The 26,382-nt window shown below is 44.4% G+C and overlaps 1 protein-coding gene across 2 annotated transcripts in view; it reads right to left on the bottom strand.

Moving 5' to 3' along the window:
• Positions 1 to 26,382, bottom strand: part of LOC102574853 (melanopsin) — a 112,142-nt gene that overhangs the window by 29,715 nt on the left and 56,045 nt on the right. Inside the window, exons 8-10 of one of the 2 annotated variants that reach the window (XM_059722328.1) lie at positions 24,738 to 24,912; positions 20,395 to 20,547; positions 3,122 to 4,777 (exon numbers count right to left, since the gene is read on the bottom strand). In XM_059722328.1, coding sequence (XP_059578311.1) covers positions 4,382 to 4,777; positions 20,395 to 20,547; positions 24,738 to 24,912 — 724 coding nt within the window. In that variant the 3' untranslated portion in view covers positions 3,122 to 4,381. Of the gene's footprint in view, positions 1 to 3,121; positions 4,778 to 20,394; positions 20,548 to 24,737; positions 24,913 to 26,382 lie in introns of those variants that run through there. The other variant, XM_059722329.1, reaches the window with a different exon arrangement.

The following is a 26,382-nucleotide window of genomic DNA, read 5'->3' as shown; positions in this document are numbered from 1 at the left end:
ATAAAATGGGAATATGAAGATTATTTAGCTCAACTGCTTGTTACGCATATGAAGGCAGTTAAACACATTAGAACATGACATTATAGGTATATTAAAATACACTCAGAGTAACTGCTGTTTTCAGTGGAGTTAAATTCAGGCTGTGTACAGACATATCATTTGAAGTTTCAAACACCTTTGAAATTCTTTAAAGGGCCAGCTGTATAGATATATCTTTTGACAATGCAACCAGAAACTGCAGAAGGACTATAAAATATTACCTGATGATAGAAGGTGCTCTTTAGAAGTGCTTTATTTCCTATTATGGCTGCACAGCTCTATGGAGCAGAATAGAGGATTGAGGGTCTTCCAGAATCCAACAGACTCTACTTTCCCACTCACTCCATCTTCCACAGGGGAGGGAGGAAGAATAGGGTGGACACTTTTACAGTCTGACTTACAACCTGTCCTGTCCTCCACCCTCACGTCAATGCACCCTGACCATTGCTCCTGCTGCTGCTGCCACAGAGATCCCTATATTCTGAGGGCACAGACTAAAGTGACATTTTTTGCCTGATCTGGCCACAGAATACAGTCTATAGCCATGACCAAACAGAAGCGTGTGGCTAAAGACAGCTTCAGAAATGGTTGATGGAGGGAAAATCTGAAGCCTCATTGTATGAAGGGTTAGATGAAGACATTTCAAAACAGTGTCTTCTGTAATTTCTGTCTGCACTGCCTGCCAGCCTGTCACTGTTTTCAGAATGGAAGGGCAAAAGGGAATGAAGGGAGTTTGGTCTGAGGGCTTTTCAGGCCCTGCTGGAAGATGGGGCAGGTATATTGGAACCCCGCAAGATAAAACCCTTAGAACAGGGGCGGGCAATTATTTTGGGTAGAGGGCCGCTTACTGAGTTTCGGCAAGCCATCGAAGGCTGCATGACAGGCAGCCCAGAGCAGATTAATATTAATTTTCTAAAGTTTTTAGGGGCCCCATGGGCTGGATAGAATGGCCTGGTGGGCTGCATCTGGCCCCCGGGCTGCATTTTGCCCACCCCTGCCTTAAAATGAGTTCCCTCTGCTCCCTTTCCCCCCTCCCATTCTGAAAACTTTAAAGCCTTGCAGGGAGACGACACTGGCCATTGGTAGGGGAAACTGGCTGCAGGCTGCTGTCAGCAGCTAGATTCCCCTCCCCCCTGGAACCAACAGTGACCTTCTGTTTGGTCCAGGGGTTCACTGCAACCAAGAACACTTCTTGCAAAGCATTCTCAGTTACAGCATGGAGCTGCACTTCTGTCTGTGCCCTGAATGCTGCTGCCCCCTCCCATAGAATGCCAGAAGTGCTCTGAAGAGCTCTTGGCACTTATGATACCAGGACCCTACCACTCCCACCCCTTGGGGTGCTTCTGGGGCCCTGCCATAGCTGGGTGACCCCACACCTAATTGCTACCACATCAAGACCCCCACAACCTAACTACGACTGTAAGACTGTAATACCTAACACAAGGATCCTGGTTTTCCAGCTCCCAATTCCCTTGTACCTCTCTGCTGGGGGTTGGGGAGGGGGGCAGGAGGAGGGGAAAGGGTGCTCCTGGAGTGGGGAAACCAAGTAGCAGGAGAGCACTGCATGAATATCCAGGGGCTGAAGTGATACATTTTGCACTTGGAAGTGTTTAAAATGTTATGTCCATTTCCACATTACTTAGAGCAGAGTATACATAGACCACTTTGTATCCCATTTTTTAGTGTAAGAGTGAATGTGAGAGACAGGAAGGATATATTAAATTAAAAGGGAGAAGACAAAGAAAGCAAACAAGTTAAAAGGAACAAAATGCTGAGTCACAATAGCTGGTGTTATGGACTGAGGGTGCTACTAACGCATCCCCAGAATACAGGACATCCCCTTTGGCCAGTCAGCGAGGGGGGGAAACCATTGGTCCCTTTGGCCAATCAGCGAGGGCGGGGGGGGGGGGGGGGCTCCTGCCACCTTGGCCAATCAACAGGGAAGGGTGGGGCTACCATAAAGGCCACCTCTCTCCCTCCTTCCCTGGTTGGTTCAGACCCCTGCTGGTTATACACTGCCTCAGATCTAGGCACAGCTATAGAATCATGAGGACAAGTGATTGACATATATTTCCACCAGTGAACTGAAAAACAGTATTTTTTGCAGTCTGTTCCTCATTTAGAAATGGATAGGGGACAAAGGGTTTAAAAACAGGATAGTCCAATATAAAATAGGACCAATGGCTACCCTATATGGATTTAAGGAAGTATTATGAACCAAAAATGAAACTAGCAACCATTATCTATAAATCAAGCTATGACCCTGCATCCTGTAGCAAACCTTGCATTTATAGCAGTACAGCAATGAAATACAATAGTCTACTGGTGGGGAGAATGACTGTTGGGAGCTCATATCCATCAGCAGTGGTCTGGAGGTCATTCCCATATAACAGAGGAATAGAGAAGAAACACTTCTGCCCCCACTCCTCCCTCCATAAGGAGGCAGTGGAACTATAGTGCTTAGGGTTTTATTTTTGTCAATGACCAGTTACATTGGTTGTGAGAATCTACCCTTTGAACACAGGATTCACTGTGGTTCACACATACTTAAACAAGGCTGTACATGAGGGGTGCTCCACCTCCAGCCTGTGGAGCCATGGCATCTGGCCCACAGAGCACCCCACAGGTTGGGAAATTTCGCAGTGGGGGAGTAGTGGCAATACCCCCAGCCTCCCCCATGTCCAAATTCTTCTTCTGAGCAGCCATTGCAGGGCCAGGTTAGAGCCAGGCGATGCCCCTTGTCTGCCCCCTCCCCAGGGCCAAGCCATACCCCCTGCTCTCCATCACGTAAGCCTGAGTCAGGGCTAGGCTACACCCCTTCCCCCTGCAGGGATGGGTTGGGGCTGGGCCATGCACTCTTCTTCCCCCCCCACAAAGCTGGGTCAGGGCCAGGCCACATCCCCTTCTCCCCAAACCTAAGAGCTTGGTTGTGGCCAGGCCATGCACATTTCCTTCCCTGCAGGAGCAGGTAGGGGCTGGGTCATGCCCCCTTCTCCCCACACCCCAAAAAGCTGAATTGGGGCTGAGCCATGCCTTCTTCCCCCTCCTCCCATTGGGGCTGGCCATGCCCCCTTCCCTCCCCCATGGTGCAGTGAGATTGGGCCCTACAGTGCCCAACCTGGGCACCAGGATCAAGACCACCAACTGGATCTGGCCCACAGATGAATTGGGCACTGCCCATCTGGCCTGCTGTACAAAAATGTTAGGCATCACTGTTTTACACTATGGGTGGCTAACCTGCAGCCTTATTACAAGTGGCACAGGCACCCTCTGTGTATGGCATGTGGCAGACTGGGGACGGGTCAGGGAACATAGAGCAGATAGGACAGAAAGCAGAGCAGCAGCAGGGAACACGGGGCATGAAGCAGAAAGCAGAGCAGCTGCCTGATTAGGGAGAACAGGGCAGGGAACAGAAAGCTGAGCAGCAGATCAGGTAAGGGAAAGGGATCAGAGTGGCACTTGGGGAGGGTGCAGGACTAATTGGTGGCATGCCTGCCATGAAGACTGACCCACACTACTGTACACTATGAGACACTTTTCAATGCCTTTGCAGGTTTTTTGTAGCATAGTATCCTGCACTCTGTCAGTAACCATTTCAGATGGGTGCAGTGGCTGTACTAATGTTCAGATTCAATCCAAACCTCTATCTCTTACCCTTTTTACAGTACTCTTCTAATAGCTACATTTATATTAGCTAGTTTAGGAAAATGCCTAATAGAAAAATAGCAAGAGCTAAATAGATTTGACAAAAATAGTAATATGATCATAAAGGTGTGTGGAGATTTGCCAGAGTTTGTCACTTCTGAACTTAGTGGGTCCTGCAACACTGTTGGCCTAGAATATTGGTTAGTGCTATTTCAGAATCCTGGTTGGAACAAATTTTGGTGTACACTTTCACTAAAAGACTTATGCTGTGAGGATATTCCCTGAAGTACTGCCTTCTCGGAAGAGCAGTACACAGAATGATGCTGAAACATGAAATCCCATCCTGGCTACTTGCACAGAACTATGCATTGGGCACTAGGCATTTTTTTCCTGCTGTCCATCCACCTGTATTGAAATCTATCAGCAGGCTTCAGAAAACTGAAGGCTGATTTAAACTATCCCAGTCTGCTTTGCTACCAGATACTCCCTTGCTCATTTCTTGCAGCACATGCTAAAAAGGCTGTTTCTGTTCCTGATGTGATCTGAATAAAAGGTGGATTCAAAGACTGTCTAGTGACCATTACTATGTAAATATAGAAGTCTGATGATTTAATCTATGAGACTTTAGTTATTTGGTATAATAAATACGGTGAAGTAGCCAAGGAAATAATTAACACATCATTTTCTTTTTCTATACTTATGACAGAAACTGTTCAACTGCTTCCAGAAAATCTGTGGAAGAGCCAAGCCCTTCTATGTCTAACAAATTATTATTCTTGCCATGAATATTGAATAATTCAGTCTCTTCTTCCTTTTCATTTTCATGCTTTGCTTGTCCTTCAAATAGGTTGGTCTCTGAGGTAGGTATGATAATGATGCGTGGGAGGGTAGCACTAATGATGGAGTCCAGACTACCATTTTTTTTATTTCCTTGAGTTTCCATGTGTGAAGTAGCCAAGCCTTCTCTGCTGCTACTATTCAAGCCACCAGGGAAAGAAGCTGTTTTTAAGGAATTGGGAACAAAAACTCTGGGGGGATTAGGTAGAACTGACTTCCCATGCAGTTTTTCTAAGCAGCTGGAGGAGAGTGAAACCTAGGGTGAAAATAATACAACTTTTAGTTGACATATCACAACTACTGGTTATGCTGCTCCACTGAAAATAGTGTTTCAAATGTCATGCACCAGTCTATCTTATATTAGGTACTGATATCTTTAGTTGTTTCTGTAAAGCTTTGACCACTGTCCCAAATAACAGAAAGTGCCAAATAATGGAATCAATATATTAAAACTTTCTAAATTGACAGTTTGGAATGTGTGGCACATATTTATGCAAAAAAAAAAAACATTAAATGAAGTACAGGCATGCATTTGAGCAATCATTATAAAAGATTATACACAGAAAAGAAAAAGAAGAAAAGGAGGAACAGCGTAATCTTGCATCAGATGCATCATACATGTTATTTTTCAAACATCTAGAAACATTTCAAAGTGTCATATTGTGGTACTCTTCAGAGTTTCATTAATTAAACCAAACTTCCTGAGAACACTGCAAAGTACTAAGTGTCATAGGGAATTGATTGGTCATCGTCTAGTGTTTGCAAGAATTACAGTTGTAAAAGCCTGGAAGAGAAGTGACACCCTTAGAATCACTGAGTGGTTTAAAAAAAGTTTAGGACATTTTACTAATGGAAGAGTTGTCCTATCAAGTCAGTGTTCTACAGGGCATAAAGGCATAAAGATGCTTATATGGAAATTTGCTGGAAATTTTTGGAATTTGGAATCTCCTCCTAGAAAATTTGAGAAACTTTTTTGAATATTGAAGTGCAAGTTCTATGAATGAACAAATTCAGAATAAATTTAGAATGAATTTTAAAATTATAAGCAAAGAAGAGAAGAAGATAGTGAGAAGTGTGTTATGCACAGTTACAGGGGACAGGAAGGGGTGAATTATTATATAGAGATGGAGAAAAATACAGGCACTGACAGAAACACTAAGGAACTGCTGGAGACTGGTAGGAGGAGAGGAAGAGAACACAAAAGACTTCTATGGACATTGATTCAGATTGTGGTAGCACTGTCAAAAAAGTATTAATGTCTGTTCTTATGTATATTTTGCCAGATTTAAATGTTAAATATGTTATTTTATGGGTTGGATGAATTATTAAATTAGGTTTTTTAAAAAAAGTATGACACTCAACAGGGCACTCTAGAAGAATCTGCAAAAAATAAAAATTTGAGGAATGAAATGCTATGTCCCCAGTTGCAAATTCAGCAAACATTTTCATAGCTGTCATCCAAAATTCTCAGACATTTCTTCCCATCAGTAGGTGGCTCCATAACCACAAGAAACAGAGAACATCTTGATTAACAGAAATTAGGGTAAAAGAAATTCCAGTGCTTTTGCTTCACAGATTATTCACTTTCATCTGCCTAAAACTCACAAGAAGATGCAGGTGCGGTTGTAGGACTATTTAAAAAAGCAGTCACTACCACTTTAAAAATGTAAATGTCAATTTAAAGCTCTTGTAAAGATATTAATATGTTTGGAATTTGCAATTGTTAACAGGCTGCATGAAGAGCATGTCAAACTCTTTAATAAACTCATCTGAAGAAACAGATAAATAAGAGAAAAATGTATAGACCTTTGTTACAAAATCAAAATAAAACCTATTTTATTTCCCTTTCCTGTCATGTAGCTAGGAGCCAGGCATGCTGATTATGATTCTGAGATTCTGACAAAGACTGCCTTCTCTGACCTTTGGCAAGCCACATAACCCCTTTGTCTCAGGGCTACCACATGCAAAATGAATCTAATACTTACGGGAATACTGTGAAGGTTATCTAGTTTATGTTCAAAACACTATAATGACTGAAAATATGAAGTATTAATATTGGCTTTCCTAGAACAATTACAATGATAGTTATAAAAACAACTTTGTGGTGACTCTGTACCCCTGGTAGGATCCACCACTTGTTCAAGAAAGTAACAACTACCACAACAGTCTCCCCCTCCAGAAAGGGATATTTATGAGGACTGTGTGAAGCTTCGGTAGCTGATTTGATTCAGAGGAGATTTGGCCCGATTTGGCTGCCGAATCTTCAAATCCGAATCGAATCAGGAAATCCAATCTCTCCAAATCGAATTAGAAGCCTCCAATTCAATTCGGAGAGATTTGACAATTCAGCCATAGACACAGTTTTATATGTTTTTTCTACATACCTCAATGTACCAGGTGTGGCTGGTGAACTCCGAGATGCTGGAATGGATGGAGCGTCCCACAGGAGCGTAGGGGGTCCCCTGCATGCTCGGCAACAGACTCAGAAGTGGACCAGAAGTACTTCTAGTCCACTTCTGGGTCTGCTGTGGAACATGTGGGGGACCCCCCCCCCCCAGTAACTGGTGCCTCCTGGGTCTGGGGGGGGGCACCCGGCGTCCCCACTGCAGACGAACACTGAGCCGGGGTGTGCGTCTGTGTGTGTGTGTGTGTGTGGGGGGGGGGGTCCCCCATGCACTCAGTGGCAGACCCAGAAGTGGACTGGAAGTGCTTCTGGGTCTGCCACCGAGCATGCTGAATTCGAATTGAATACTGCCTGCTTCACACACCCCTAATATTTACTGTGACAGTAGAGAAGCAGAAAGATACTAAAGCCACAGGAAAAGGGAATTAGCTGAGTAAACACTTCTTCTGTTTGGGAGAGTGTTTGGCAGTGAATTCCTATACATTCAGGCATGGAAAAAGGAGATACTAACCCAGAAGACTAAGACGTTTCCTGTGTGAACAATAGATTTCCATTTCAGGAGAAGGGACAAGTTTGAAGGTTTTTTTGGTCATTCTCTGCATTTGGGTTTAAAACAATGAATGCCTACAGCATATGCTGTAACCCAATATAGTTCTATCCCATCCAACAGGCAAGAACAAGTAATTATACATTAATAATAATGATTTGTCCAGCTATAGTGATAGTCACTTTAAAAAGGATACACTTAATAGAAATGAAATCTGATATTTCCTAAATTAAGTCTCCCTGACACAGAAGAGAGAGTTTATCCATCCAGAACAAGGAAAGCAACAGAATCAAACCTCCAACTCTCCAGCTACATAAGCCCTTCACAGCACATCAGCATGCTGTGTTTGTTGTGAACACAGTTAAGTGAGCACAGGGTACAATCTCCAATCTTCTCCTGCCAGGCTTGCTCCTATGAGCAGGCTAGTTCTTATACATGGCAGGTACCATCCTCTGTAAAGTGATGAGACAGCAGAATTCTTATTAATTTCAAGCCCCTGCTGACTCTCAAGAGTGTGACAAGCAGAGAGAGTGGGACAACAGCTTCATTGGACACACATGTATTGCCAACAAATCTATAAGCCTCAGCAAGTCACCTGCAGAGGTAAGAACATTGAAGAGGCCACAGTCTTTGAGAGCTTGTTGTTTTCCCTTGGAGCAGGAGACCTTGTTTTTTTTTCCAACGTACCCTTTGGAGTAAAGGTAAACCGTGAGCCTGCAACCTCAAGACTAGGTACAGACATTCAAAAAGCCAGAGGCAGATTTGAACTGACTCATGTGGGTTTCTCTAAATGGACTACATTAGTTTGGGAGTGAACAGAACACAACTTTGCTCTTTTCGGGGGGGGGGGGGGGGGTCGTGGGGATGGGAAACAAAGGCTGCCTGCAGCGGTCAAGGCCAATAGGTGGGGGGCACTCCTGTATGTCTCCCAGCATGCTGGAGACTGCCGGGGCAACCAAATGCAGCCGAGTGATAGGCCACCCCTGATTGGATGCTGGGCATATGCCTCCAACCCTCTTCCAGGAGGACCTCAGAACAGGTCACCATGTCATGCCCCCCTTGCTGCCACCGGCTGAGCTGCCTAGTGTACCATGGTGATTTGCTTTGAGGCTCTCCTGGAACGAGGCTAGGGGTATGTGCCTGGCAGACAATTAGGGCTGGACTGGCCACTCCATAGAAGGAAGGATTGGAGCCTTTGGAGCACTGGCAAATTGCAGGCAGCAGAAGCAGGTGCTCAGAACGATTCCTGCACTTGCAATTACTGCAATCATGCTGGGTGCCTGCTGCTTACTGCCCGCTCCTGCCCACCTTGATCACCTCTACATGCACTGAAGGCTAAACAGTTGGTGCTGTGTGCATGGCTGCTAAGACAACCCCTACTCCTGCCTTTGGAGCCCCAGTGGGGTTTGTGGGCTGGGCAGAGGTCCCGTCTGCCTCATGCAATGTTGGGGACTGAAGAGGAGCTGGAACAACCTGGTGAGCAGGAGCTAAACATAGGCTGCTGCCCACATGCAACATTTTGCTTCTCCACAGCTGCCCTATGTCTCAGACACATGGTGTAGTGACCCGGGGGAACCCCAACCCAGCCCTTGGGTTGGCATGGTCCCAGGGCCCTGGAGTGGCTGCTGTGTGTGGACCAGCCCTGGCATGGGTGACTTGAGTCTGGTGGGGGCACCCACAGAAGCTGGAGGCAGCAATGGCAAATGGCAGGGACGGGGCTGGCGAGCACCCGCAGAAGCCGGCAGCAGTGAGGACGGCCCTGTCAGGGCGGGGCATGTGCCTTGCCACCAGTCTCCTAGGAGCCCTGGAGTGGCTTGTGGCAGCTATGGGGCTGTTCTGTATGTAGTAGCTGCTCTGTGAGCTGGGGATATCCAGGATGCTCTGTATACTGCCTGTGGGTTACTCTGAGACCCCTGGGCAGCACCAGGGGTTGGATGATATGGCTCTACAGGCTAGATCCAGCCTGTGGGTTGTGTCTTTGACACCTCTGATGTAGTTGATACTGCTCTCTCTTAGGAAGTTAGGCACACACACAAAGAATGGCAACTAGCTTATGGGATTGATATTATGTACCTCCATAGGGACCACCTGCATTTGAGAATCAGGTCCTCTTTTCCCACTGCTAATATTGTCTTTTCAATTGCCACTTTACACATGTTTTTATATAACTTCATATCTGACCTGTTATCATGTCAGCCCATTGTTAGTTGGTTGGGTCACCCCTACGGTGTGGCATACATAGCAGGCATACCTTTCTAACTTGCTAGTGGACTTTGCATTCTTCTTTCTCTTATGGTGTCAGATATCAACATCCAAAGCTATGAGCCACTGTCTGGTATTATCACTCAATATGTATGGCATAAAGACTCAAACTTAAACTGCACTCTATGATACCTGACTTCAAGTTATGTGATTTCATCATGAATATGATCTCTAGCAGATCATTTACACTCACTACTTCCCAAAGAGAAAAAAGCAGAGTACAAACTTAGAAGAATTGAGTTCCTCAAGGGTCAGTGCTAGCATCAATACTTTTTAGTGACACTTAGAGTTGAGCATCTATAGATCAATGTCGTCACTCTTCCAAATGGCCAATTGTTCAGCCAACAGCATGCTGAATATCAGAGTAGGTAACCACATCCTTCCCATGAGTATACCCCAACTTATCTAGGAGTCACATTAGACCATTCCCTCACTTATAAACATCATATTCAGAAGGTCAGCAGTAAAACCTCTGAATAGATAGCTGTCTTAAGATGTTTAGCCAGCATGACATGGGACGCCAACTTCTAAGTGCTCAGAACTACTGCACTCACAATGGTGCATACTCCTGGAGAATATTGTGCTCCTATATGGATTGAATCTAAATCGATTGAAGCTGTCACAATAAAAAGCTTGACACTGTACTTAACACTGCACTGAGACCCATAACAGGCTGTACAACTTATACACACACAGATTTACTCCCTGTATTCTTGGGCATTAAAACAAGTGATGCAAGAAGATAGACTCTAACATCATTATTGGCAATAGAGGCAACAGATGATGAAAATCACCTGCTCCATCAACTGTTAACTGAAGACCCAAAGAGATGGAAGCTTAAGAGGCTTAGAAGTTGAAAACCATTTATACATGAAGCCCACAAGCTCCTGGAAGAGATACTGAACTGGAGATACTGAACCAAACCTATGGGCAGCTCTGGGAAAGGTCAGATCTATTCCTACAGCGTTTCATACCAACATCAAATGAGTCCCCCTTGGGCACAATCTTGACAGAGAAGCATGTGTCAAGCTGAATACACTGAGATCTAGATATGGACACTTTAAAACAAAATGAACATCTTGGACAGCTCCCTGTGTGAATTCAATGTCCAACTAACAGCACAGCACTTAATTGAAAGCTGCAATGTTTACAAATTTCCATGCTGGCTTTGCATTATACCTTAAACAATAACTGACCACCATACTCTGACAGACTGCTAGATCATTTTTTAGCAACCCATTTTTAATTTCATATTAAAAAATCTTGTCGGAATCAACCAGTGTGGATAGTTTATGATACAACAGGTCTCCCAATGTTAACAATATGGTCATGGGTTAAGATGAAGCAAAGGAAATATGAGATTTTTCTCCCTTAGAAACTTTCATATATCAACAAATACACAGGCTAAATAACCCTTGAACTGTGAGGAGCTTGCAATTAAATTAATGGTAAGGTTTGGAGCACTGTAACTAAAATACTGTCAGAGACAATCTGGTGAATGCTATCTGAAAGGACAAAACAAATGCCTAAAAGCTCAGCTTTGTGTTTTTAGGACAAGTAGATGACTTGATATTCAAGCAATCTAATTGATTTTGACAACAGAATATATTCTGGAAGAATCCATGAATTTAGCTAGCACATAGAATAGCTTCTCACTACAGCAGAAGCAATAAGTGTAAATATTGGGAAAGATGCATTAACCTCCTATCTGCAGCACTACAAACCATACATATGCTAGTGAATAATACTGAGAGCGCAACAGTGCACAAGAAACCTAGTCAAGAACTACCTATCAAAATCACTTACCAGTCATGCTTCTAAGCTCCTAACCTAAGAGAAATGGTCTTATCTTAAAAAGAAATTATATTTATACTCAACTCACTTTAAGTCCCTTTTATATTATGTAAGCAGCATAGAGGGGCCATACTGTAAATAAGAATTTAGCTTGCTTGTCAAGCCTCTCCTTTTTGCTTTCCTTCCCCTTCCCCTACAGACAGAGAACCTGGAGAGGCTGTTCTCCTTCTTTTAACTTTTCATAGTCTTGGGTATTCTGTCTAAAGATGGGTCTAACAAGGCATCCCTGAAATAATTGCTTCCCACAGTGCCTGAAGCTATGGCCAAAATCTTAGTGAAAGGCATCTGCTGATCTCCTCACCAAGAGAAAGAAAGAATTGGAGGCTTGTACACACATGGCCAGATCAGAGATGTTGTAAATCAAGGTGGGCCTACTAACTTAATGGAAATATTTTAGTTCACATCAGTTAAGAATGTGGCCCAAGAGAATGAGAGCAGTAGAGTTTGGCTTCATATCTTCTAGTCATTCTTTCAGAGTTTCACTGAAAGCAGAGGACCAGAAGGACTTGTTGCCAACAAAGACAGGGAACCCTAATCTAATTGGTGAGATTTGATCTTTCAAGAATGTCTCCTTTGATTTTACAGTGGTGAATCTAATTGATGTAATTTTTGTGGTGGCATTCTCTGAACTGAACAAGACTGAAGAGTATGCTGTCAATAATAGGGGGAAAGAGGCATCACATCATACTGCTTGATCTGATCTTTTCTTCTTCAGCAATCCCTCACGGATGAGAATAACTGTCTTCCGTGATTGTCTTATCTGTGTGTCTGAAGATGGCTCATAAGGCCTATCTGGGATTGACAGACTCTACTGCAGCTTGAACATGTATTTTTGTGTGGGGTGGGTGGCGCTGGTTCTTGATTTGGTTTGTGACATGCTCTTTTTGCCACTCCCGCTTTTCCATCTCCTGTTGTTGCCATAAGGTTTCAAGTATTAAGATCCCTGAAGCAGACTCTTCCTCCATTTGGGACAGTCCTGGATGATAGCCTTCCATGACTTGACATCAATGTGGCATATTTTTAAGTTGGCCTTGAGGACATCCCTGACACACTTGCTCTGCCCTCATTTAATCATATGCCTTGGCTGAGCTGGGAGAATAAAAAACTTTCTTCGGGAATCTGGAACTGGGCACCTGGATGACATGACTGGCCCAACAAAGTTGATGTCCGATGATCATCGCCTCAATACTCATGGTGTTTGCTTACAGGAGGACACTAACATTGGTGCATCTGTCTTCCCACTGGGTTCAGAGGATCCTCTGCAGGCAGAATTGATGGTACTTCAACAACTTTCAATGTCTCCTGTACATTGTCCATGTCTCAACTCTGTACAACAAGATGGGGATCATTACTGCTTCATAAACCATGAGTTTGGTTGCAGATCTGATGTTGTAATCTTCAAACACCTGTTTCTTCAGGCATCCAAAGGCTGCACTTGCACATTTGAGGCAATGTTAGATTTCTTTATTGATGTCAGCCTTCTGTGAGGGATGGCTTCTAAACTGCAGGAAATACCGAATGTTCTCCAGAGTCTCACTGTGGATCTGGATTACTGGAGCTGGGAACTATTCATTAGGAGCTTGTTAATGGAAGACCTTAGTCTTCTAAACATTAAGCATCAGTCCCATTTTCTTCTATGCCTCAGTAAAGACATCAGTGATGCCTGAAGGTCTGCTTCCGAGTGAACACGCACTACAGCCTCTTCAGTGTACTAGAGCTCAATGATTGAGGTCAGGGTGGTCTTGGTTTTGGCTTGGAATCAGCTAAGGTTAAACAGCTACCATCCATTTAGTAGTTTAGCTCCACTCTGGCTGGAAGCTTGTTGGTGGGTCAGATGCAGTATTGTGGCAAGGAATATTGAGAAGAGTGTTGATGCAATGACACAGCCCATTTTAACCTCAAAGGCATCTTTTATAGATCCATTATTGAGAACCACTGCTTGCATATCCTCATGGAGCAGAGAATGGTGACTCTATTTTGGTGGGCTTCCGTACTTTAGAAAGATCCTCCACAACACTTCTTCGCTGATAGTTGTGAAAGCTTTCATGAGGTCAAAGAAGGTCATGAAGAGAGGCTTATGTTGTTCCTGGCATTTCTCCTCTAGGTGGTGAGCTTTGACGATCATGTCAGTTGCGCCTTTTGGGGCCCTAAACCCACACAGATTCCGGGAGGAGCTCTTCAGCAAGTGAAAGGAGAAGATTATGGAGGGTTCTCACAATGATCTTTCCTGTGGTGAACAGCAAAGTGATGTCTCTGTAGGTTCCACAGTCAGACTGGTCTCCTTTCTTGAAGACTGTCACAATCATGGTATCCATGAGGTCATCTGGGATTTCCTCATCATTCCAGATGCCTTGTCATTCTTCATCTGCTTGATGGCTTTCCACACCTCATCAGCGGTTAGAAGGATTCTGAGATTTTATTGCAGTGTAGAACTGAGAACACTCTCATCAATAACAGAGTCTTGATTGAGAAGGTCTACAAAATGATCAATGGGCATTGATGGCTCCCCTTTCCTTGACCAAGTCTCATCTATTTGTAGGTCTCAAAGGGGTTGGTCCCCAAGTGCTTGGACCATAGATGGCTTTGGTGGCACTGAAGAAATCGTGCATATCACAGATGTCAGCAAGATGTTGAATCTCCCTAGCCTTGTCTTCCCACCATTTGTTCTTCATATCACAAGTCCCCCCTTGGACCTTTGCCTTGGCTTGTTGGAGAGTTGGTGTCATTTTCCCAAGCACAAAAGGCCTCGCACTTGCAATCAATCAACTCCTGGGATCTCCCAGTCATTTTCATCAAACCAGTCTTAATGTTTCCTGGTACAGAATCCAGGTGTCTCTTCATAGATGCTGATGACGGTGGCCTTGAGGGCAACCACACACTACTGATATTCTCCCATTGTTTTTGATTGGAATTCACCAGTTTTTCACTGAGGCACCGGTGAAAGAAGTCTTGCTTGCTTGCCCTTCAACATTGATCATCCATTGGCAATTGCTTCTGCAACAGCAGTTGTTTGGGAGCCAGTCTGAGTGACATAATGGAGTGGATGAATTAGTGATCAGTCCAGCAATCATCAGTTCCTAGCATACCTCAAGTGATGCAGACACCTTTGTGATTCTGGGCATGGATGATGTTATAGTCAATCAGGTGCCATTAGATCGTGGGTGTTGCCAGGATGTCTTGTGTCTGTTTTTTTCTGGTGGAACAGAGTGCTGGTGATGCCCATGTTCTGTGCTTCTGGTCAAGGGGAAGAGGTCATTGGAGCTGATCTTTCCTACTCCTTCCTTGCTGATGGTTCCATTCCAGAGGCTGGAGTTCCTTCCAACTCTGGCATTGAAATCACCAAGAATAAGTTGGCCTCCCTCTGGAATGTCAGAAAAGACTTGGTCAAAGTTGGCGTAGGATTCCTCCTTGGTTTCATAGGCAATGTCAAGAGTTGGGGCATACACACTGATGAGTCATCAGTGATGATACTGGCATATTGGCTCCCTACCAGTTTAAGATGGAAAGTCATGAGGTGCTCATTAATTCCAATAAGGAACTTGAGCTGGTTTAGGAGTTTATTCTTAATGGCAAAACCAACTCTGTGAAGTCAGCATTCTCCTTTCTGTTTACTCTTCCAGAGGAAGGTATAGCTGCCTCCATGTTCTTTGAGCTCTCCCTCTCACTTGCCAAGTCTCAGTTCAGCTACACTTATGTTGTGTCACCCGAGTTCTTGGGCCATGATTGCAATGCAGCACTCTGGGCATTCACTATTAAGGCTGTCCATGAGGGTCCTGATGGGATTGTTCCAGGTCCAAAAAATGATGGTGCGTCTTCATTGGTATTTTCAACTGCAGTAAAGGTGATCCCACTGGATACAGTTATCCAATCAGGAAGAAGGTAGACAGGCTATGTTCAGGGCACCTTTTCTAGCCACCTCCCCATGTAGGGTGAGCAGAGTACATCCTGAAGAGGGCTGTTTAGTGACAGTTCCAGCTGCCTAATCAAAATCCTGTCTCATCCAGGTGCTAGACGACCTTCTTGTAACCACCGCATTTATGCCAGTTCATGACTAGGACTTTCCAGACTTCACAATCCTGCTCCTGTCACCATTAACTGGTTGCAACAGGGCTTGAGGAATGTGATGGAAAAGCTGTATCATGGAAGATACTTGTGCATGACTCCTTTTATTGTGGAGAAGCTGCTGCACATCAGCTTCCTCATGGCTCTTGACAGAACGGGACCTTGATCTAATGGCAAGGAGATGAAGACATATGGGGATCTCATTATACTGCAGCCTTCATCTGCCTTCACAGCTGCTTAAATTCTAACAACATCTGTTGTGGAGCAGAGCTGTATTCCAACCCAGTGCATCCACTGGTCGCAGATAGTGGGAAGACATTCAGGGAAGGTTAGTTGTGAAATAAGCAGGGGTAACTCTAACAAATAAGTATTCGTGGACCATGCAGTGGCAGCACCACCAGGATGTGGTGAGGACAGCAGATGGTGATGCTTTCCCTCCTGAAAAGCCACATATATTCTTTGACAGTGCTGCGACATGATGAGGAGTACAAGTTGCTACTATAATAAGCCTGCCCAGAACCCAGCCATGTGTCTACTAGTCCTCAATGGCAGAGAAGGCAGAAGAAGATGATCTGATCTACACAGGATGAGACCCCAGAAAATCTTCATGTCACTGCAGCCAGTGACAATGCTTTCATTAGATGAGAATTCTGTTTACATTGGGCCCCTTGACACCTCCCTAGAAGAAATGATCTCATCTTAAAAAGAAGTCATATTTATGCTAACTTTAAGTCTCTTTTACAGTACATAAGCAGTATAAAAGGGACCATACTGTAAATCAGAATCAAGCCTTTTATTTATACAACAGCAACAGTGGAGGAAGAGCATTAGTGTACAAGAGCAGAGGTTCCTGCCACAGGTAGGTTACAATTTAAATAGATAATATATAGAAGTATAGAGAATGGGATACAAAAGTACAGGCTTCTATGGTATGTATCTTGTTATTATCATGATCATTGTTAAATTCTGATGTTTTTGGGGGAGGGGGTTAATGTTGTTTACCACCTCCTTTGTGAACTGTTTATTAGTAAGAGGAATACAGTTCTACAGTACTTATGGCAAAAGTGATTTCTAAGAAGAATTTTGAAGGAAGAACAAGAGGAATGCATTCAAGATTAGGGAGATCGCTTCACTGGAGATTTCCAGAACAACTTCCGATTGAAACTAAATTGTCTTTAATGATATTGCTTCAAAAAGTGCATGTCACAGGTAATTCCATGGTGACCCAAGTACCTCCAAATTTGGGAGCGCTAGTCTGTCTATTGTAAGGTTAGGTATTTTGAGTATCACATCTTTGTCCACCTAATGTTATAACACTGGCATGTATTTCCAAGGCATTCATAGCAGCCATGAACGGTGCGTGCCCCCAGCAGTTGAGGGGGGACATGGCTGCGCCGGCAGCAGCACAAGTGTGGCAGCAGTGGCAGGAGCTTGGCAGCGGTGAGCAGGGAGCTCCCACAGACTCTGCCAGCACTGCTGGCAGTAGGAGGGAGCGGGGGGGGGGGGGGGCGGCAAGCACTGACTAGGGGTCGGCGACCATCCACAGGCACCGCCAGCAGTGCTGGCAATAGCCAGGGGTGATCGTGGACCGCCCACAGATGCCACCTGCAGTGCTGGCAGCAGGGTGGCGAGCAGTGACCACCTGCAGGCACCACTGACAGTGTCGGTGGTGTCTTTTTGCAGGGCGTGCACCGCCACGCACAGGGGGTTCACATGCACTCGTATGCATCCCGTACATGTCACCCCTGATAGCAGCAACATTTCTGAAACCTCTTAAAAAGGATTTGATAACAGTCTTGAAGAATAGGCAATTACAGAGAGGGTGGAGATAGCCTTTTCTCAGTGGCTATAAGGGACAGGACTAGGAGCAATGGACTTAAACTGCAACAGAGGAAATTTAGGTTCATAGATTTCATAGACATTAGGGCTGGAAGGGACCTCGGAAGATCATCGAGTCCAGCCCCCTGCCCAAAGGGCAGGAAGTCAGCTGGGGTCATAGGATCCCAGCAAGATAAGCATCCAGTTTGCTCTTGAAGGTGTTCAATGTAGGCGCTTGAACCACCTCCGGTGGCAGGCTGTTCCAGACCTTGGGGGCTCGGACAGTAAAGAAATTCTTCCTTATGTCCAGCCTGAAACGGTCTTGTAGTAGTTTATGACCGTTCGACCTAGTCGTCATCCCTTGGGGTGCTCTGGTGAACAAACGTTCCCCCAGATACTGGTGGTCACCTCTGATAAACTTATAGGTGGCTATCAGATCACCCCTGAGCCTGCGCTTTTCCAGGCTAAAGAGCCCCAGGGCTCTCAGCCTGTCATCGTAGGGTCTGCTTCCCTGACCTCTGATCATGCACATGGCTCTTCTCTGGACTCTCTCAAGCTTCTCCACATCCTTTTTGAATTGTGGATCCCAAAACTGGATGCAGTACTCCAGCTGCAGTCTCACTAAGGCCAAGTATAAGGGGAGAATGACGTCCCGGGATTTGCTTGGGAAGCATCTATGGATGCAAGCCAGCGTTTTGGTCGCTTTACTAGCCGCAGCATCGCACTGCAGGCTCATGTTCATCTTGTGGTCAATGATGACCCCCAAGTCTCTTTCTTCCTTAGTGCTAGCCAACATAGCACTGCCGAGCCTATAAGGATGCTGCGGGTTTTTCTTCCCAAGGTGGAGAACCTTGCATTTATCAGCGTTGAACACCATCAGGATTCTCTAGGTTGAAGATTAGATTAGACAGAACTTTGAGGATATTCAAGCATTTGGACAGGCTACCTAGAGAGTTTGTGGAGCCTCCATCCCTGGAAATTTTCAAGAGCAGGTTGGGCAGACACTTAGCTGGCATGGTTTAGTAAGGAAAAATCCTGCATTGAGCAGGGGCTGCATTAGATGACCGTATGAGGTGCCTTCCAGTGACACTGGAGTGCCGAGGAGTTGATCTAATGTCATATCCAGAAGTTCCCTCTGGAAAAGTGACATTTCTAAGACTATGACACCATATTGCAGTAGTTTGGTCTGTATTTTGTTGCATCTACAAAAGATGCACTCTGTACTCACCATTTCCAGTTTCAATGAGAGAAAGGTGGCAACTGACAGACTTTCCCACTCTCAGGGAAACATGGGAGTTTCTTTCTTGTATTCTTCCACAATAAAGATAAAACATTTTTAGATGTGCACTTACATGAGGAGGCAAAAAGGTAAATTTCCATTAGAGGTGCACCGATACATTGGTCCTATATCGGATCGGCACCGATATAAGGAAAATTGACTGCATCGGCAATTCGTTTTTTTGGCTGATGTGGCCAATAACGTGGCTGATAAATGCCCCACACATGCGCAGCTGTAGCACAGCATGCAGGCAGCCAGGAGTGCAGCCTGGCAGCTGGAGAGCAGCCGGGTCCACCTGGTAAGTCTGTTGTGAGGGAAGGGGCATAGGGAGGTAAGGGGCTAGGGGTGCAGATCAAGGCCCCAGCGGTGAGCAAGGGAGTGGGGATGGGGCAGGCGCTGCACAGCTGGGGCAGAGCAGGGGATGGAGTTGTAAGCGGTATGTCCAGGGGGGTGGCTCCCACCACTACGTGCACTCCCAGGCAGGCATGGGAGCATGTGCCCCCAGATCTGTGCACAGGGTGAAGGATGGCTGCTGCTGTGGGGTGGGGATGGGGTGGTGCCAGGCTCTTCCTGGTGGGAAGCTGGAACGGGCTGAGCTTGGGGTGGGCGGTGGCAGTGCTGGCAGTGGGGTATGGTGAATTTTGGGGTAGCTGCAGGCCCCCTCCCCCATAGCCTCCTCCTAGCACCACTGTTGCCTGCCCCAAGCCCAGCCCAACCCCCACCAGGAAGAGCCTGCACCACCCCAGCCCCAGCCTGCAACAGCAGCCCACCCTGCCCTGCGTGCAGATCTGGGGAGACATGCCGCCCCATGCCCTCCCAGGGTACGTGCAGTGGTGGGAGCTGCCCCCTCCTGTGCCCCCGAATGAGCTCCTCATAGCCCCATCCCCCACTCTGCTCCAGCTGTGTGGCACCTGGCCCTGCCTCTGCCCCAGCCCCACTCCTTCCCTCACCACAGGAGCCTCCATCTGCCCTCCCCATGCCCTGTTCTTCCCCCTTCACCTCTTCCCCCACAACAGACTTACCAGCCGGACGTCACTCTTCATGCCCCCAGCTGCATATCGGAATCAGATCGGTATCAGCTGATATGGCTCGTTAAAAATTGCCCATCAGTATTGGCCCCAAAATTCTCTATCGGTTCACTGCTAGTTTCCACTCTCTCTCTCAAAACCCCACCTTTGTAGCAAATGGAGACTGACACAATACAGAGACAAGGTACTTGGATTGGGGCATGGGGCGACAAAAACTAGAGTGAGGATAGGTATGCATGATGTGACAACAAGGTCAGCCTGTCACATTCACCTTCACTGATTAAACTATATCTGCATTTGATCTAGTTGCCTGTTTGGTTTATTTTCCAGCCAGAATAAGGAAAACAGAATGTGAGGAGTTGAGAGTAAAAAAAAAAAAAAAAAATCAGTCTTAAAGAGTAAAAAAACAATTGTGGTTTTGTAATGGTAGAGGGTGCAGGAAACCTATCACAACAAAAAATAGTGGATAAGTGCCCTGGATGTATGAGTTGGGTATTGAATTTTAATGGATATGCCTGGATATTGAATTTTAAATTCAATATGGTATTGACTTTTAATGGAAAGATAAGCTAAAACCTAAGAATTAAAAACAGGAAGAGAGATTAAATCCTTCCTTTACCATTTCTTCAGTTACAGCATTGCAGCTACAGGCCTTCAACAGCAGGTCCCTCCTCTCTTCTTCTCTCAGACTTGTAGAAACAGAGTTACTTCTATGAGCTGGCAGTTTGTTATGAACTAGCTCCACTGGTTCAAGCTCCACATCTCTCCAAGCCTAAAAACAAGTTGAAAATGACTCAGGAGGCCACATTCTTTCAAGCCATTTTATTTTTACTTTTTCCCACCTACAGGTTAGTAAGAAGCAGTCCCCTCATCTAAGGAGGCAGTCACAAGGCTGCCATAGAGCCATGGAGTAGCGCTTATGGTTTAATGTTTGGGTGGAGAACAATTTTCTCGACCAGGACCTCATGTGAATATTTTCAGCAGCAAGCCCAGTGCTTCAGGCTGTGCATTAAAGAGGGATTTGATTTCTTCAGTGAAACAGGGTTGCCCTGCCATACAGTGTGCAATCAAATCCTAAAATAAATGTGGTCCTTATATATTCCTTATATTTTGTATCTCTAGAGTTGGAACCATAAGCAAATAAAGCTTTATTTTCCTAGAAATAATTAGTAAGGGGTATAAATAATCAATGAAAGAAAAGTGAGGCACTTATGTGTTCATTGTAGCATCAATGCAGGGTCTGATTTTGCTTTCACTTATACCAGCTTATAAGTGAGAGCAAAGTGAGAGAGAGAGGGAGAGAGAGAGTTTGGAATACAAGCAGGTGCTTTTTCTAAGACCACAAGATGAGCAATCATCAAAAAAGCTCAGCCCCTCTGCTCCTGACTTTCAAACAACCCTCTAATCTTGCCCAATTCATCACCAGAAGTAAATTCTCTCCTGCCCAACAGACATCAAGTGGAACACAGCCATGACCTAGCAAGAAATGCTGAACCTGTCGACACATCTCTACTGCCACTGCTAACACCATAATGAAACTATCATGACTGAAACCATAGTTCCTACACCTGCCTTTCCCAAATTGATTCAATACACCAAATGCTCTCATGGCAATGATGTGGCTGAAGCTAAACAGCAACTGTGCACCAGAATGAATTCTCACATTAAAAATATAAAAGGACAGATGCATACAACAGTAGGAGCACACTTCTCACAGAACAACCACTTGCTTTCTGACCTCTCTCTCCTGATGCCTGGGGCAATCTACTTAACACCTTTAAAAAGGAGAACCTGAGAACAAAGGACCTCCCCACTGCTGTTTACACTGGCTCTGATCAGGACAGTTCCCAGTCAGCCCTGGCCTGTGCAGGGAAGTCTGCATGTGCAGCCAGGAACTGGCTGGGGACTTCCCAAAACAGGACAGTCCATAGCCACCTCCAGGCTGCAAGTGCTTCCCTATGCAGTCTGGGGCTGGCTGGGAAATGTCACTCAGGGGCAGGTCCCAGCCAGCTCCAGGCTGGGTGGGGAACTGTCCCCAGGGAGGGAGCTCCCAGCTCCTGTTCTGTGGTCGCAGAGCCAGCACTGGGAGATGAGGGTCTCCCAGCCTGAGCCCCATAACCACAGAGCTCAGGCTGGGAGATAAGGGTTTTCGAGCCCTACTCCCTGATTGCAATGGTGGAGCAGGGGGCTGGAAGATAAGGATCTCCCAGGCCCCACTCCCAATCTCGGAGCAGGGAGCTTAGAGCTCCCTGCTGCTGAAGCAGGGGGACATAGTCCCCACCCAGGCTCCTGTGCCAGAGCCCGTCTATACAAGCCCTACGGCACCATGAATAATCCCAAGTAAATTTGGGAGGTTTACTGTGTGTCTACATGTGTACATGCTTACTTCACATGCTTACTTCACAGTAAACTATGCTAATGCAAAGTTAAGCATGCAGCCTCTGATAACTAGTAATGAAGAGTTTGATTTTCCTGTTAATTACTGCTTGGGATTCTGTCTTGATTTACACAACTATAAGAATGCTTTGAAGATGCTGAGCTAAAGGCAATAAAAGAGGAATGAAACAGCTAATGGCGTGCTTCAAGAACGAGAAATCATTCTGACAAGAACTGCTACTGTGCCCAGCTGATCTTCTAGTGAATAGATCCATGTGCTGAGAAGCTGACAAGACTGAGACCACCTCTTTGCCTGTACTGGTGAGATACTACCACTTTTGCAGCTTAATATACTGGACTTTGCTTTGCTTTAGGCTCATTTAAAAGTGAATACTTGTAGTAAATAAAATCTTTTTCTGTCATTCATCAAATGAATGGTCATGTCAATCCTTTATACACTAGTCCCAAATCCCATTCTTTGACTTAATGGTTAAGAGCTGCCTACAATTACTACTTAGCAAGGCCCTCAGCTATGAAGTTCCACAGTAGCATAACCAGGGATGAACAAGCAGGGCACCAGGCCTGGGCACTGATTTAGAGGGGGCACCAGAATGGCGAGCCCTGGGGAGCCTGTGCCATAGCATCAGCTGCTCATTGCTGCTGCAGCAGCCTGTGCATGGGGATGTCAGATTCTTCAGTGCTCAACATCTACCCCACTCGTGGCACCAAAATTCTTAGTTATAACTCTGTAGTTCCAGAACTTCACCAAGCATTGCAGTCATGCAACATGTACGAGCCTCTGAGCTTAGCATTTATTTCATCTGCTGCTGATTTAGCCAGAAGCTACACAGCTGCACTGAACTGACATTTTAGAAACTATCCTTCCTCTTAGTCCTCAAAAAGATTGCCTCTGGCAGTGTCAATTCAACAAAGCATTAAATTACCGCAGCAGCAGCCACCGCTGTAGCAGCAGCTGCTTTGTTTTGAGAACTGTAAACAAAAATTATATCAAAAGGTAGAAATCTTTAAACAAGAACATGCCTTAAAAGGAGGATGACTTACAAAACAAAGACAAACACAACTACAATTCTAAATGATGGAGGAGAAAAGCAATGGTGACTAACAGAACAAAGACACGTCTCAGCTCAGGAAATGTGATTTTGGAGAAGAACAGAGAATCTGCTTTAGTATCCACTGGTCCACAAGAGACTTGCTGGGAAGGAAACTGGGAAGAAATTGTGGTTCATGAAAGCTTATGCATCTCCAATTCAGTTAATTTATAATGTACACCTCTACCTTGCCATCTGCCTGACTTCAGACTAACATGGCTACCTACCTCTACCTGGGAAGAAAAGGAATCAAAAGTGAAGGCAGAAACTCCCGCAAAAAAGAAATATAGGAGATAAGAAAAGATGAGAGATAAGTGAGCAAATCAGGATCCTCTCCTTTTTATCTCTCTTCCTAATGTTTTGTCCCTTTACAACCAATTTCTACTGTTACCTCCCTGTAAACACTACCTATAAGTCTTACATGATCAAGGCTTAATCACGTGAGGAGCCTCAGTTAAGTCAATGGAGCTAGATGCATATGTTCCTGGATAAGGGTCTTAAACAATCACATGGAAAATGTACCTCCCTTTGGTGTCTCAATGTTGACATGCTCTATATAAAAGTTTAGGTTTAAGCAAATTTTAATACATTTATAACTATTTCAATGCAATTACAGTTACAGTATCATCTACTCTCATGAATAAAGCCCTCATGTGTCACCCCTATTATCAGAACCCAGTAACAGTGAATGGAAATTAAATCACACAGCTTGAAATTTCTATATTTAATTCACATTGCAACAACATAATTTGCTCATTCTTTCATGGCCATAGCATTCACAATCAATATAAAAATGAGTCATTCATAGGGATGGTTCAACCCCTTGCTCAAGGCAGGATCAACCCTGACTAAACTATCCCAGCCAAACATCTGACTAACCTGTTCTACATAATATTTTTGTTTTTCCAAAGGCTTCACAAATAGTTGAATTAGAGTCGGGCAGGAAATGATTTGCCCATCCTAAAAAACTGTGATTTCAAAAATTTTCATTTTCTATATTGGGACAAACCCAAGATCTTTTACCTTTTTTATTAAAAAAAACATAGGGGAAGTGGAGGAGAGAGAAGTAGATGATACACTCATGCAACCCAAAATAACTAATAGCCTAGTGGTTAGGGCTGGAATGTGAAAGAATAAGGTTCAAGACTCTATTATTTCTTATTCATGCTAGGAATATGAACCTAAGTCTCCTATATCCCAAATAAATGCCGTAATGATTAGTTTATGCAGAAGTGGGTGAGGGTTTTTCTCTCTCCCACAGACATTCAAAAGCTTTCAGAAATGTCATCGTTTAATTTGGTACATACCTTCCCCCAAACATTTTTAGCTTGGATAAACTGATATTTTGACAGGCAACTATTTTGCTGGAAAATTCCTGTCCTGCTCTACCTCTATCTAAGTTTTTTCAATATTGGGTAACTGGGAACTTGACAGGTTTTATACCTGCCTTCCTTCACAAAACCAAGAAAAGACTTACTAATTCTCCAGCAGATATTGATGAAAGACAACTAGCCTTCTTCTTGGAAGAAAAGGATTGATGACTGGATAGAGAGGTCCTGAAAGATGATTCATTTATGGAGCCTGACAGAAGATCACTCTTTGATATCCGTATTAGAAATCGTAAGCATGGAACAGCACTGCGAATAGTATTTCTGAAAGAGAACAGAGAAGTAAAAATGTTAATCTGCCCAACACCATAAAAGCCGACAGCAATTTTTGGAAAATGGTCTGACAAAACCCCTCTCTCTTGTTACAAATTTCAATACAGTTCTGACTTTATAAAATATTGAAGATTACATAAAAGCAGTTTACAATAGCAACTGCTGACTACTCAATAGGCCAAATACATAGACATCAGCTGCCCTGAGATTTTTAAATGACAAGACTATGCTGGGAAACCTGGATGAACAGTGAGAATTGAGAACACAATGTATTTTTTTGTAATATAACAATTTAAAACAAGGATTCACTTGACTAAAAATAAGAGATCAACATAAAATCACAGTTGCATACTTGGCTTAATTATCTCCTCCTCAGAGATGTGCCCTAGACACAGGACCATAACACTTATAACTTCTTTATTCTTTGGGTCAATCTGCATCAGCCTTGCCACAGCATAAATTAGAGCAACCAACAGGGTTCTTCTAATCTATATCTTCACATGACCATACACCAGCTGAGCATTTGTAGACCATCTTCACACTCTGCTCCTTCCAGCATATTTCCACAATGGTAGAAATAGCTGGCACAGGACTTAAGTATCTTAGCTTTACACAATTCTTATTTGGTTAGCTATGAGCATATTCTAGATTTTTTGGTCTGTGTAAGAGATTTGAAACAGTTGGTTCAAGGACAGAGAATCTGACCCACTGTTTTGGTCTAATAAATCTACAATTCCATATCATTCCTGATTAATTCTATGAATTGGAAAAACAGCAGCAAATACTGGAACCAAAATACACAAGCTACAAGCAAGTCAGAGCAAATTACATCTAAAATATGTGAAACAATTGCAAATTACATGATACAAAAGGAAGCCAAGACATACATTAACTGCAAGAGGCAGCATGGTAGAACTGGATGACTTGCAACAGCAATTAAAAGCTTGAATATGAATTCAAACTTCTAAACTCATTTGTTTTATGTTTATAATTTGTACATAAAATGGAAGCAACAGGCTTCCCTCAATGAACAATCTGACAAACAGGAAAATATGAAAAAAAGGAAATTTTAGCAAGTGCTCCACCTACACAGTGAAATAAAATGTTACATTAAGAAAAAGTGTATATTGACCTCAAAAACTTGATCCTGGGTTCATCTACACATGCAATTAATGCAAAGCAATAAAATCTGGTGCTTATCGTGCCAGAGTGTATTGCTCCCAGGTGCTGCATCCTCATGTGCACCTGGGACCACAGCATGTTGAGACGGGTCAAAGCAGCTTCAGCTGCCAGCCCAGCTGACTGGGGGCCTTGGGGATCAGCCTGCCAACTGGGGCTGCTCCAAGCTGGCTCAACATGCTGTGGAGGGGCTGGCTGGGGTATGTTTCTCCTTGTACTGAAGTTTACCCTTTGCAGTAAATGTCTTGTGTAGATGCACCACCCCCTAGGCACGTCTACACG

Source organism: Alligator mississippiensis, chromosome 2 (assembly GCF_030867095.1).
Source record: "Alligator mississippiensis isolate rAllMis1 chromosome 2, rAllMis1, whole genome shotgun sequence".
Classification (NCBI taxonomy): domain Eukaryota; kingdom Metazoa; phylum Chordata; order Crocodylia; family Alligatoridae; genus Alligator; species Alligator mississippiensis.
This window is presented reverse-complemented; position numbering and strand designations above follow the sequence as displayed.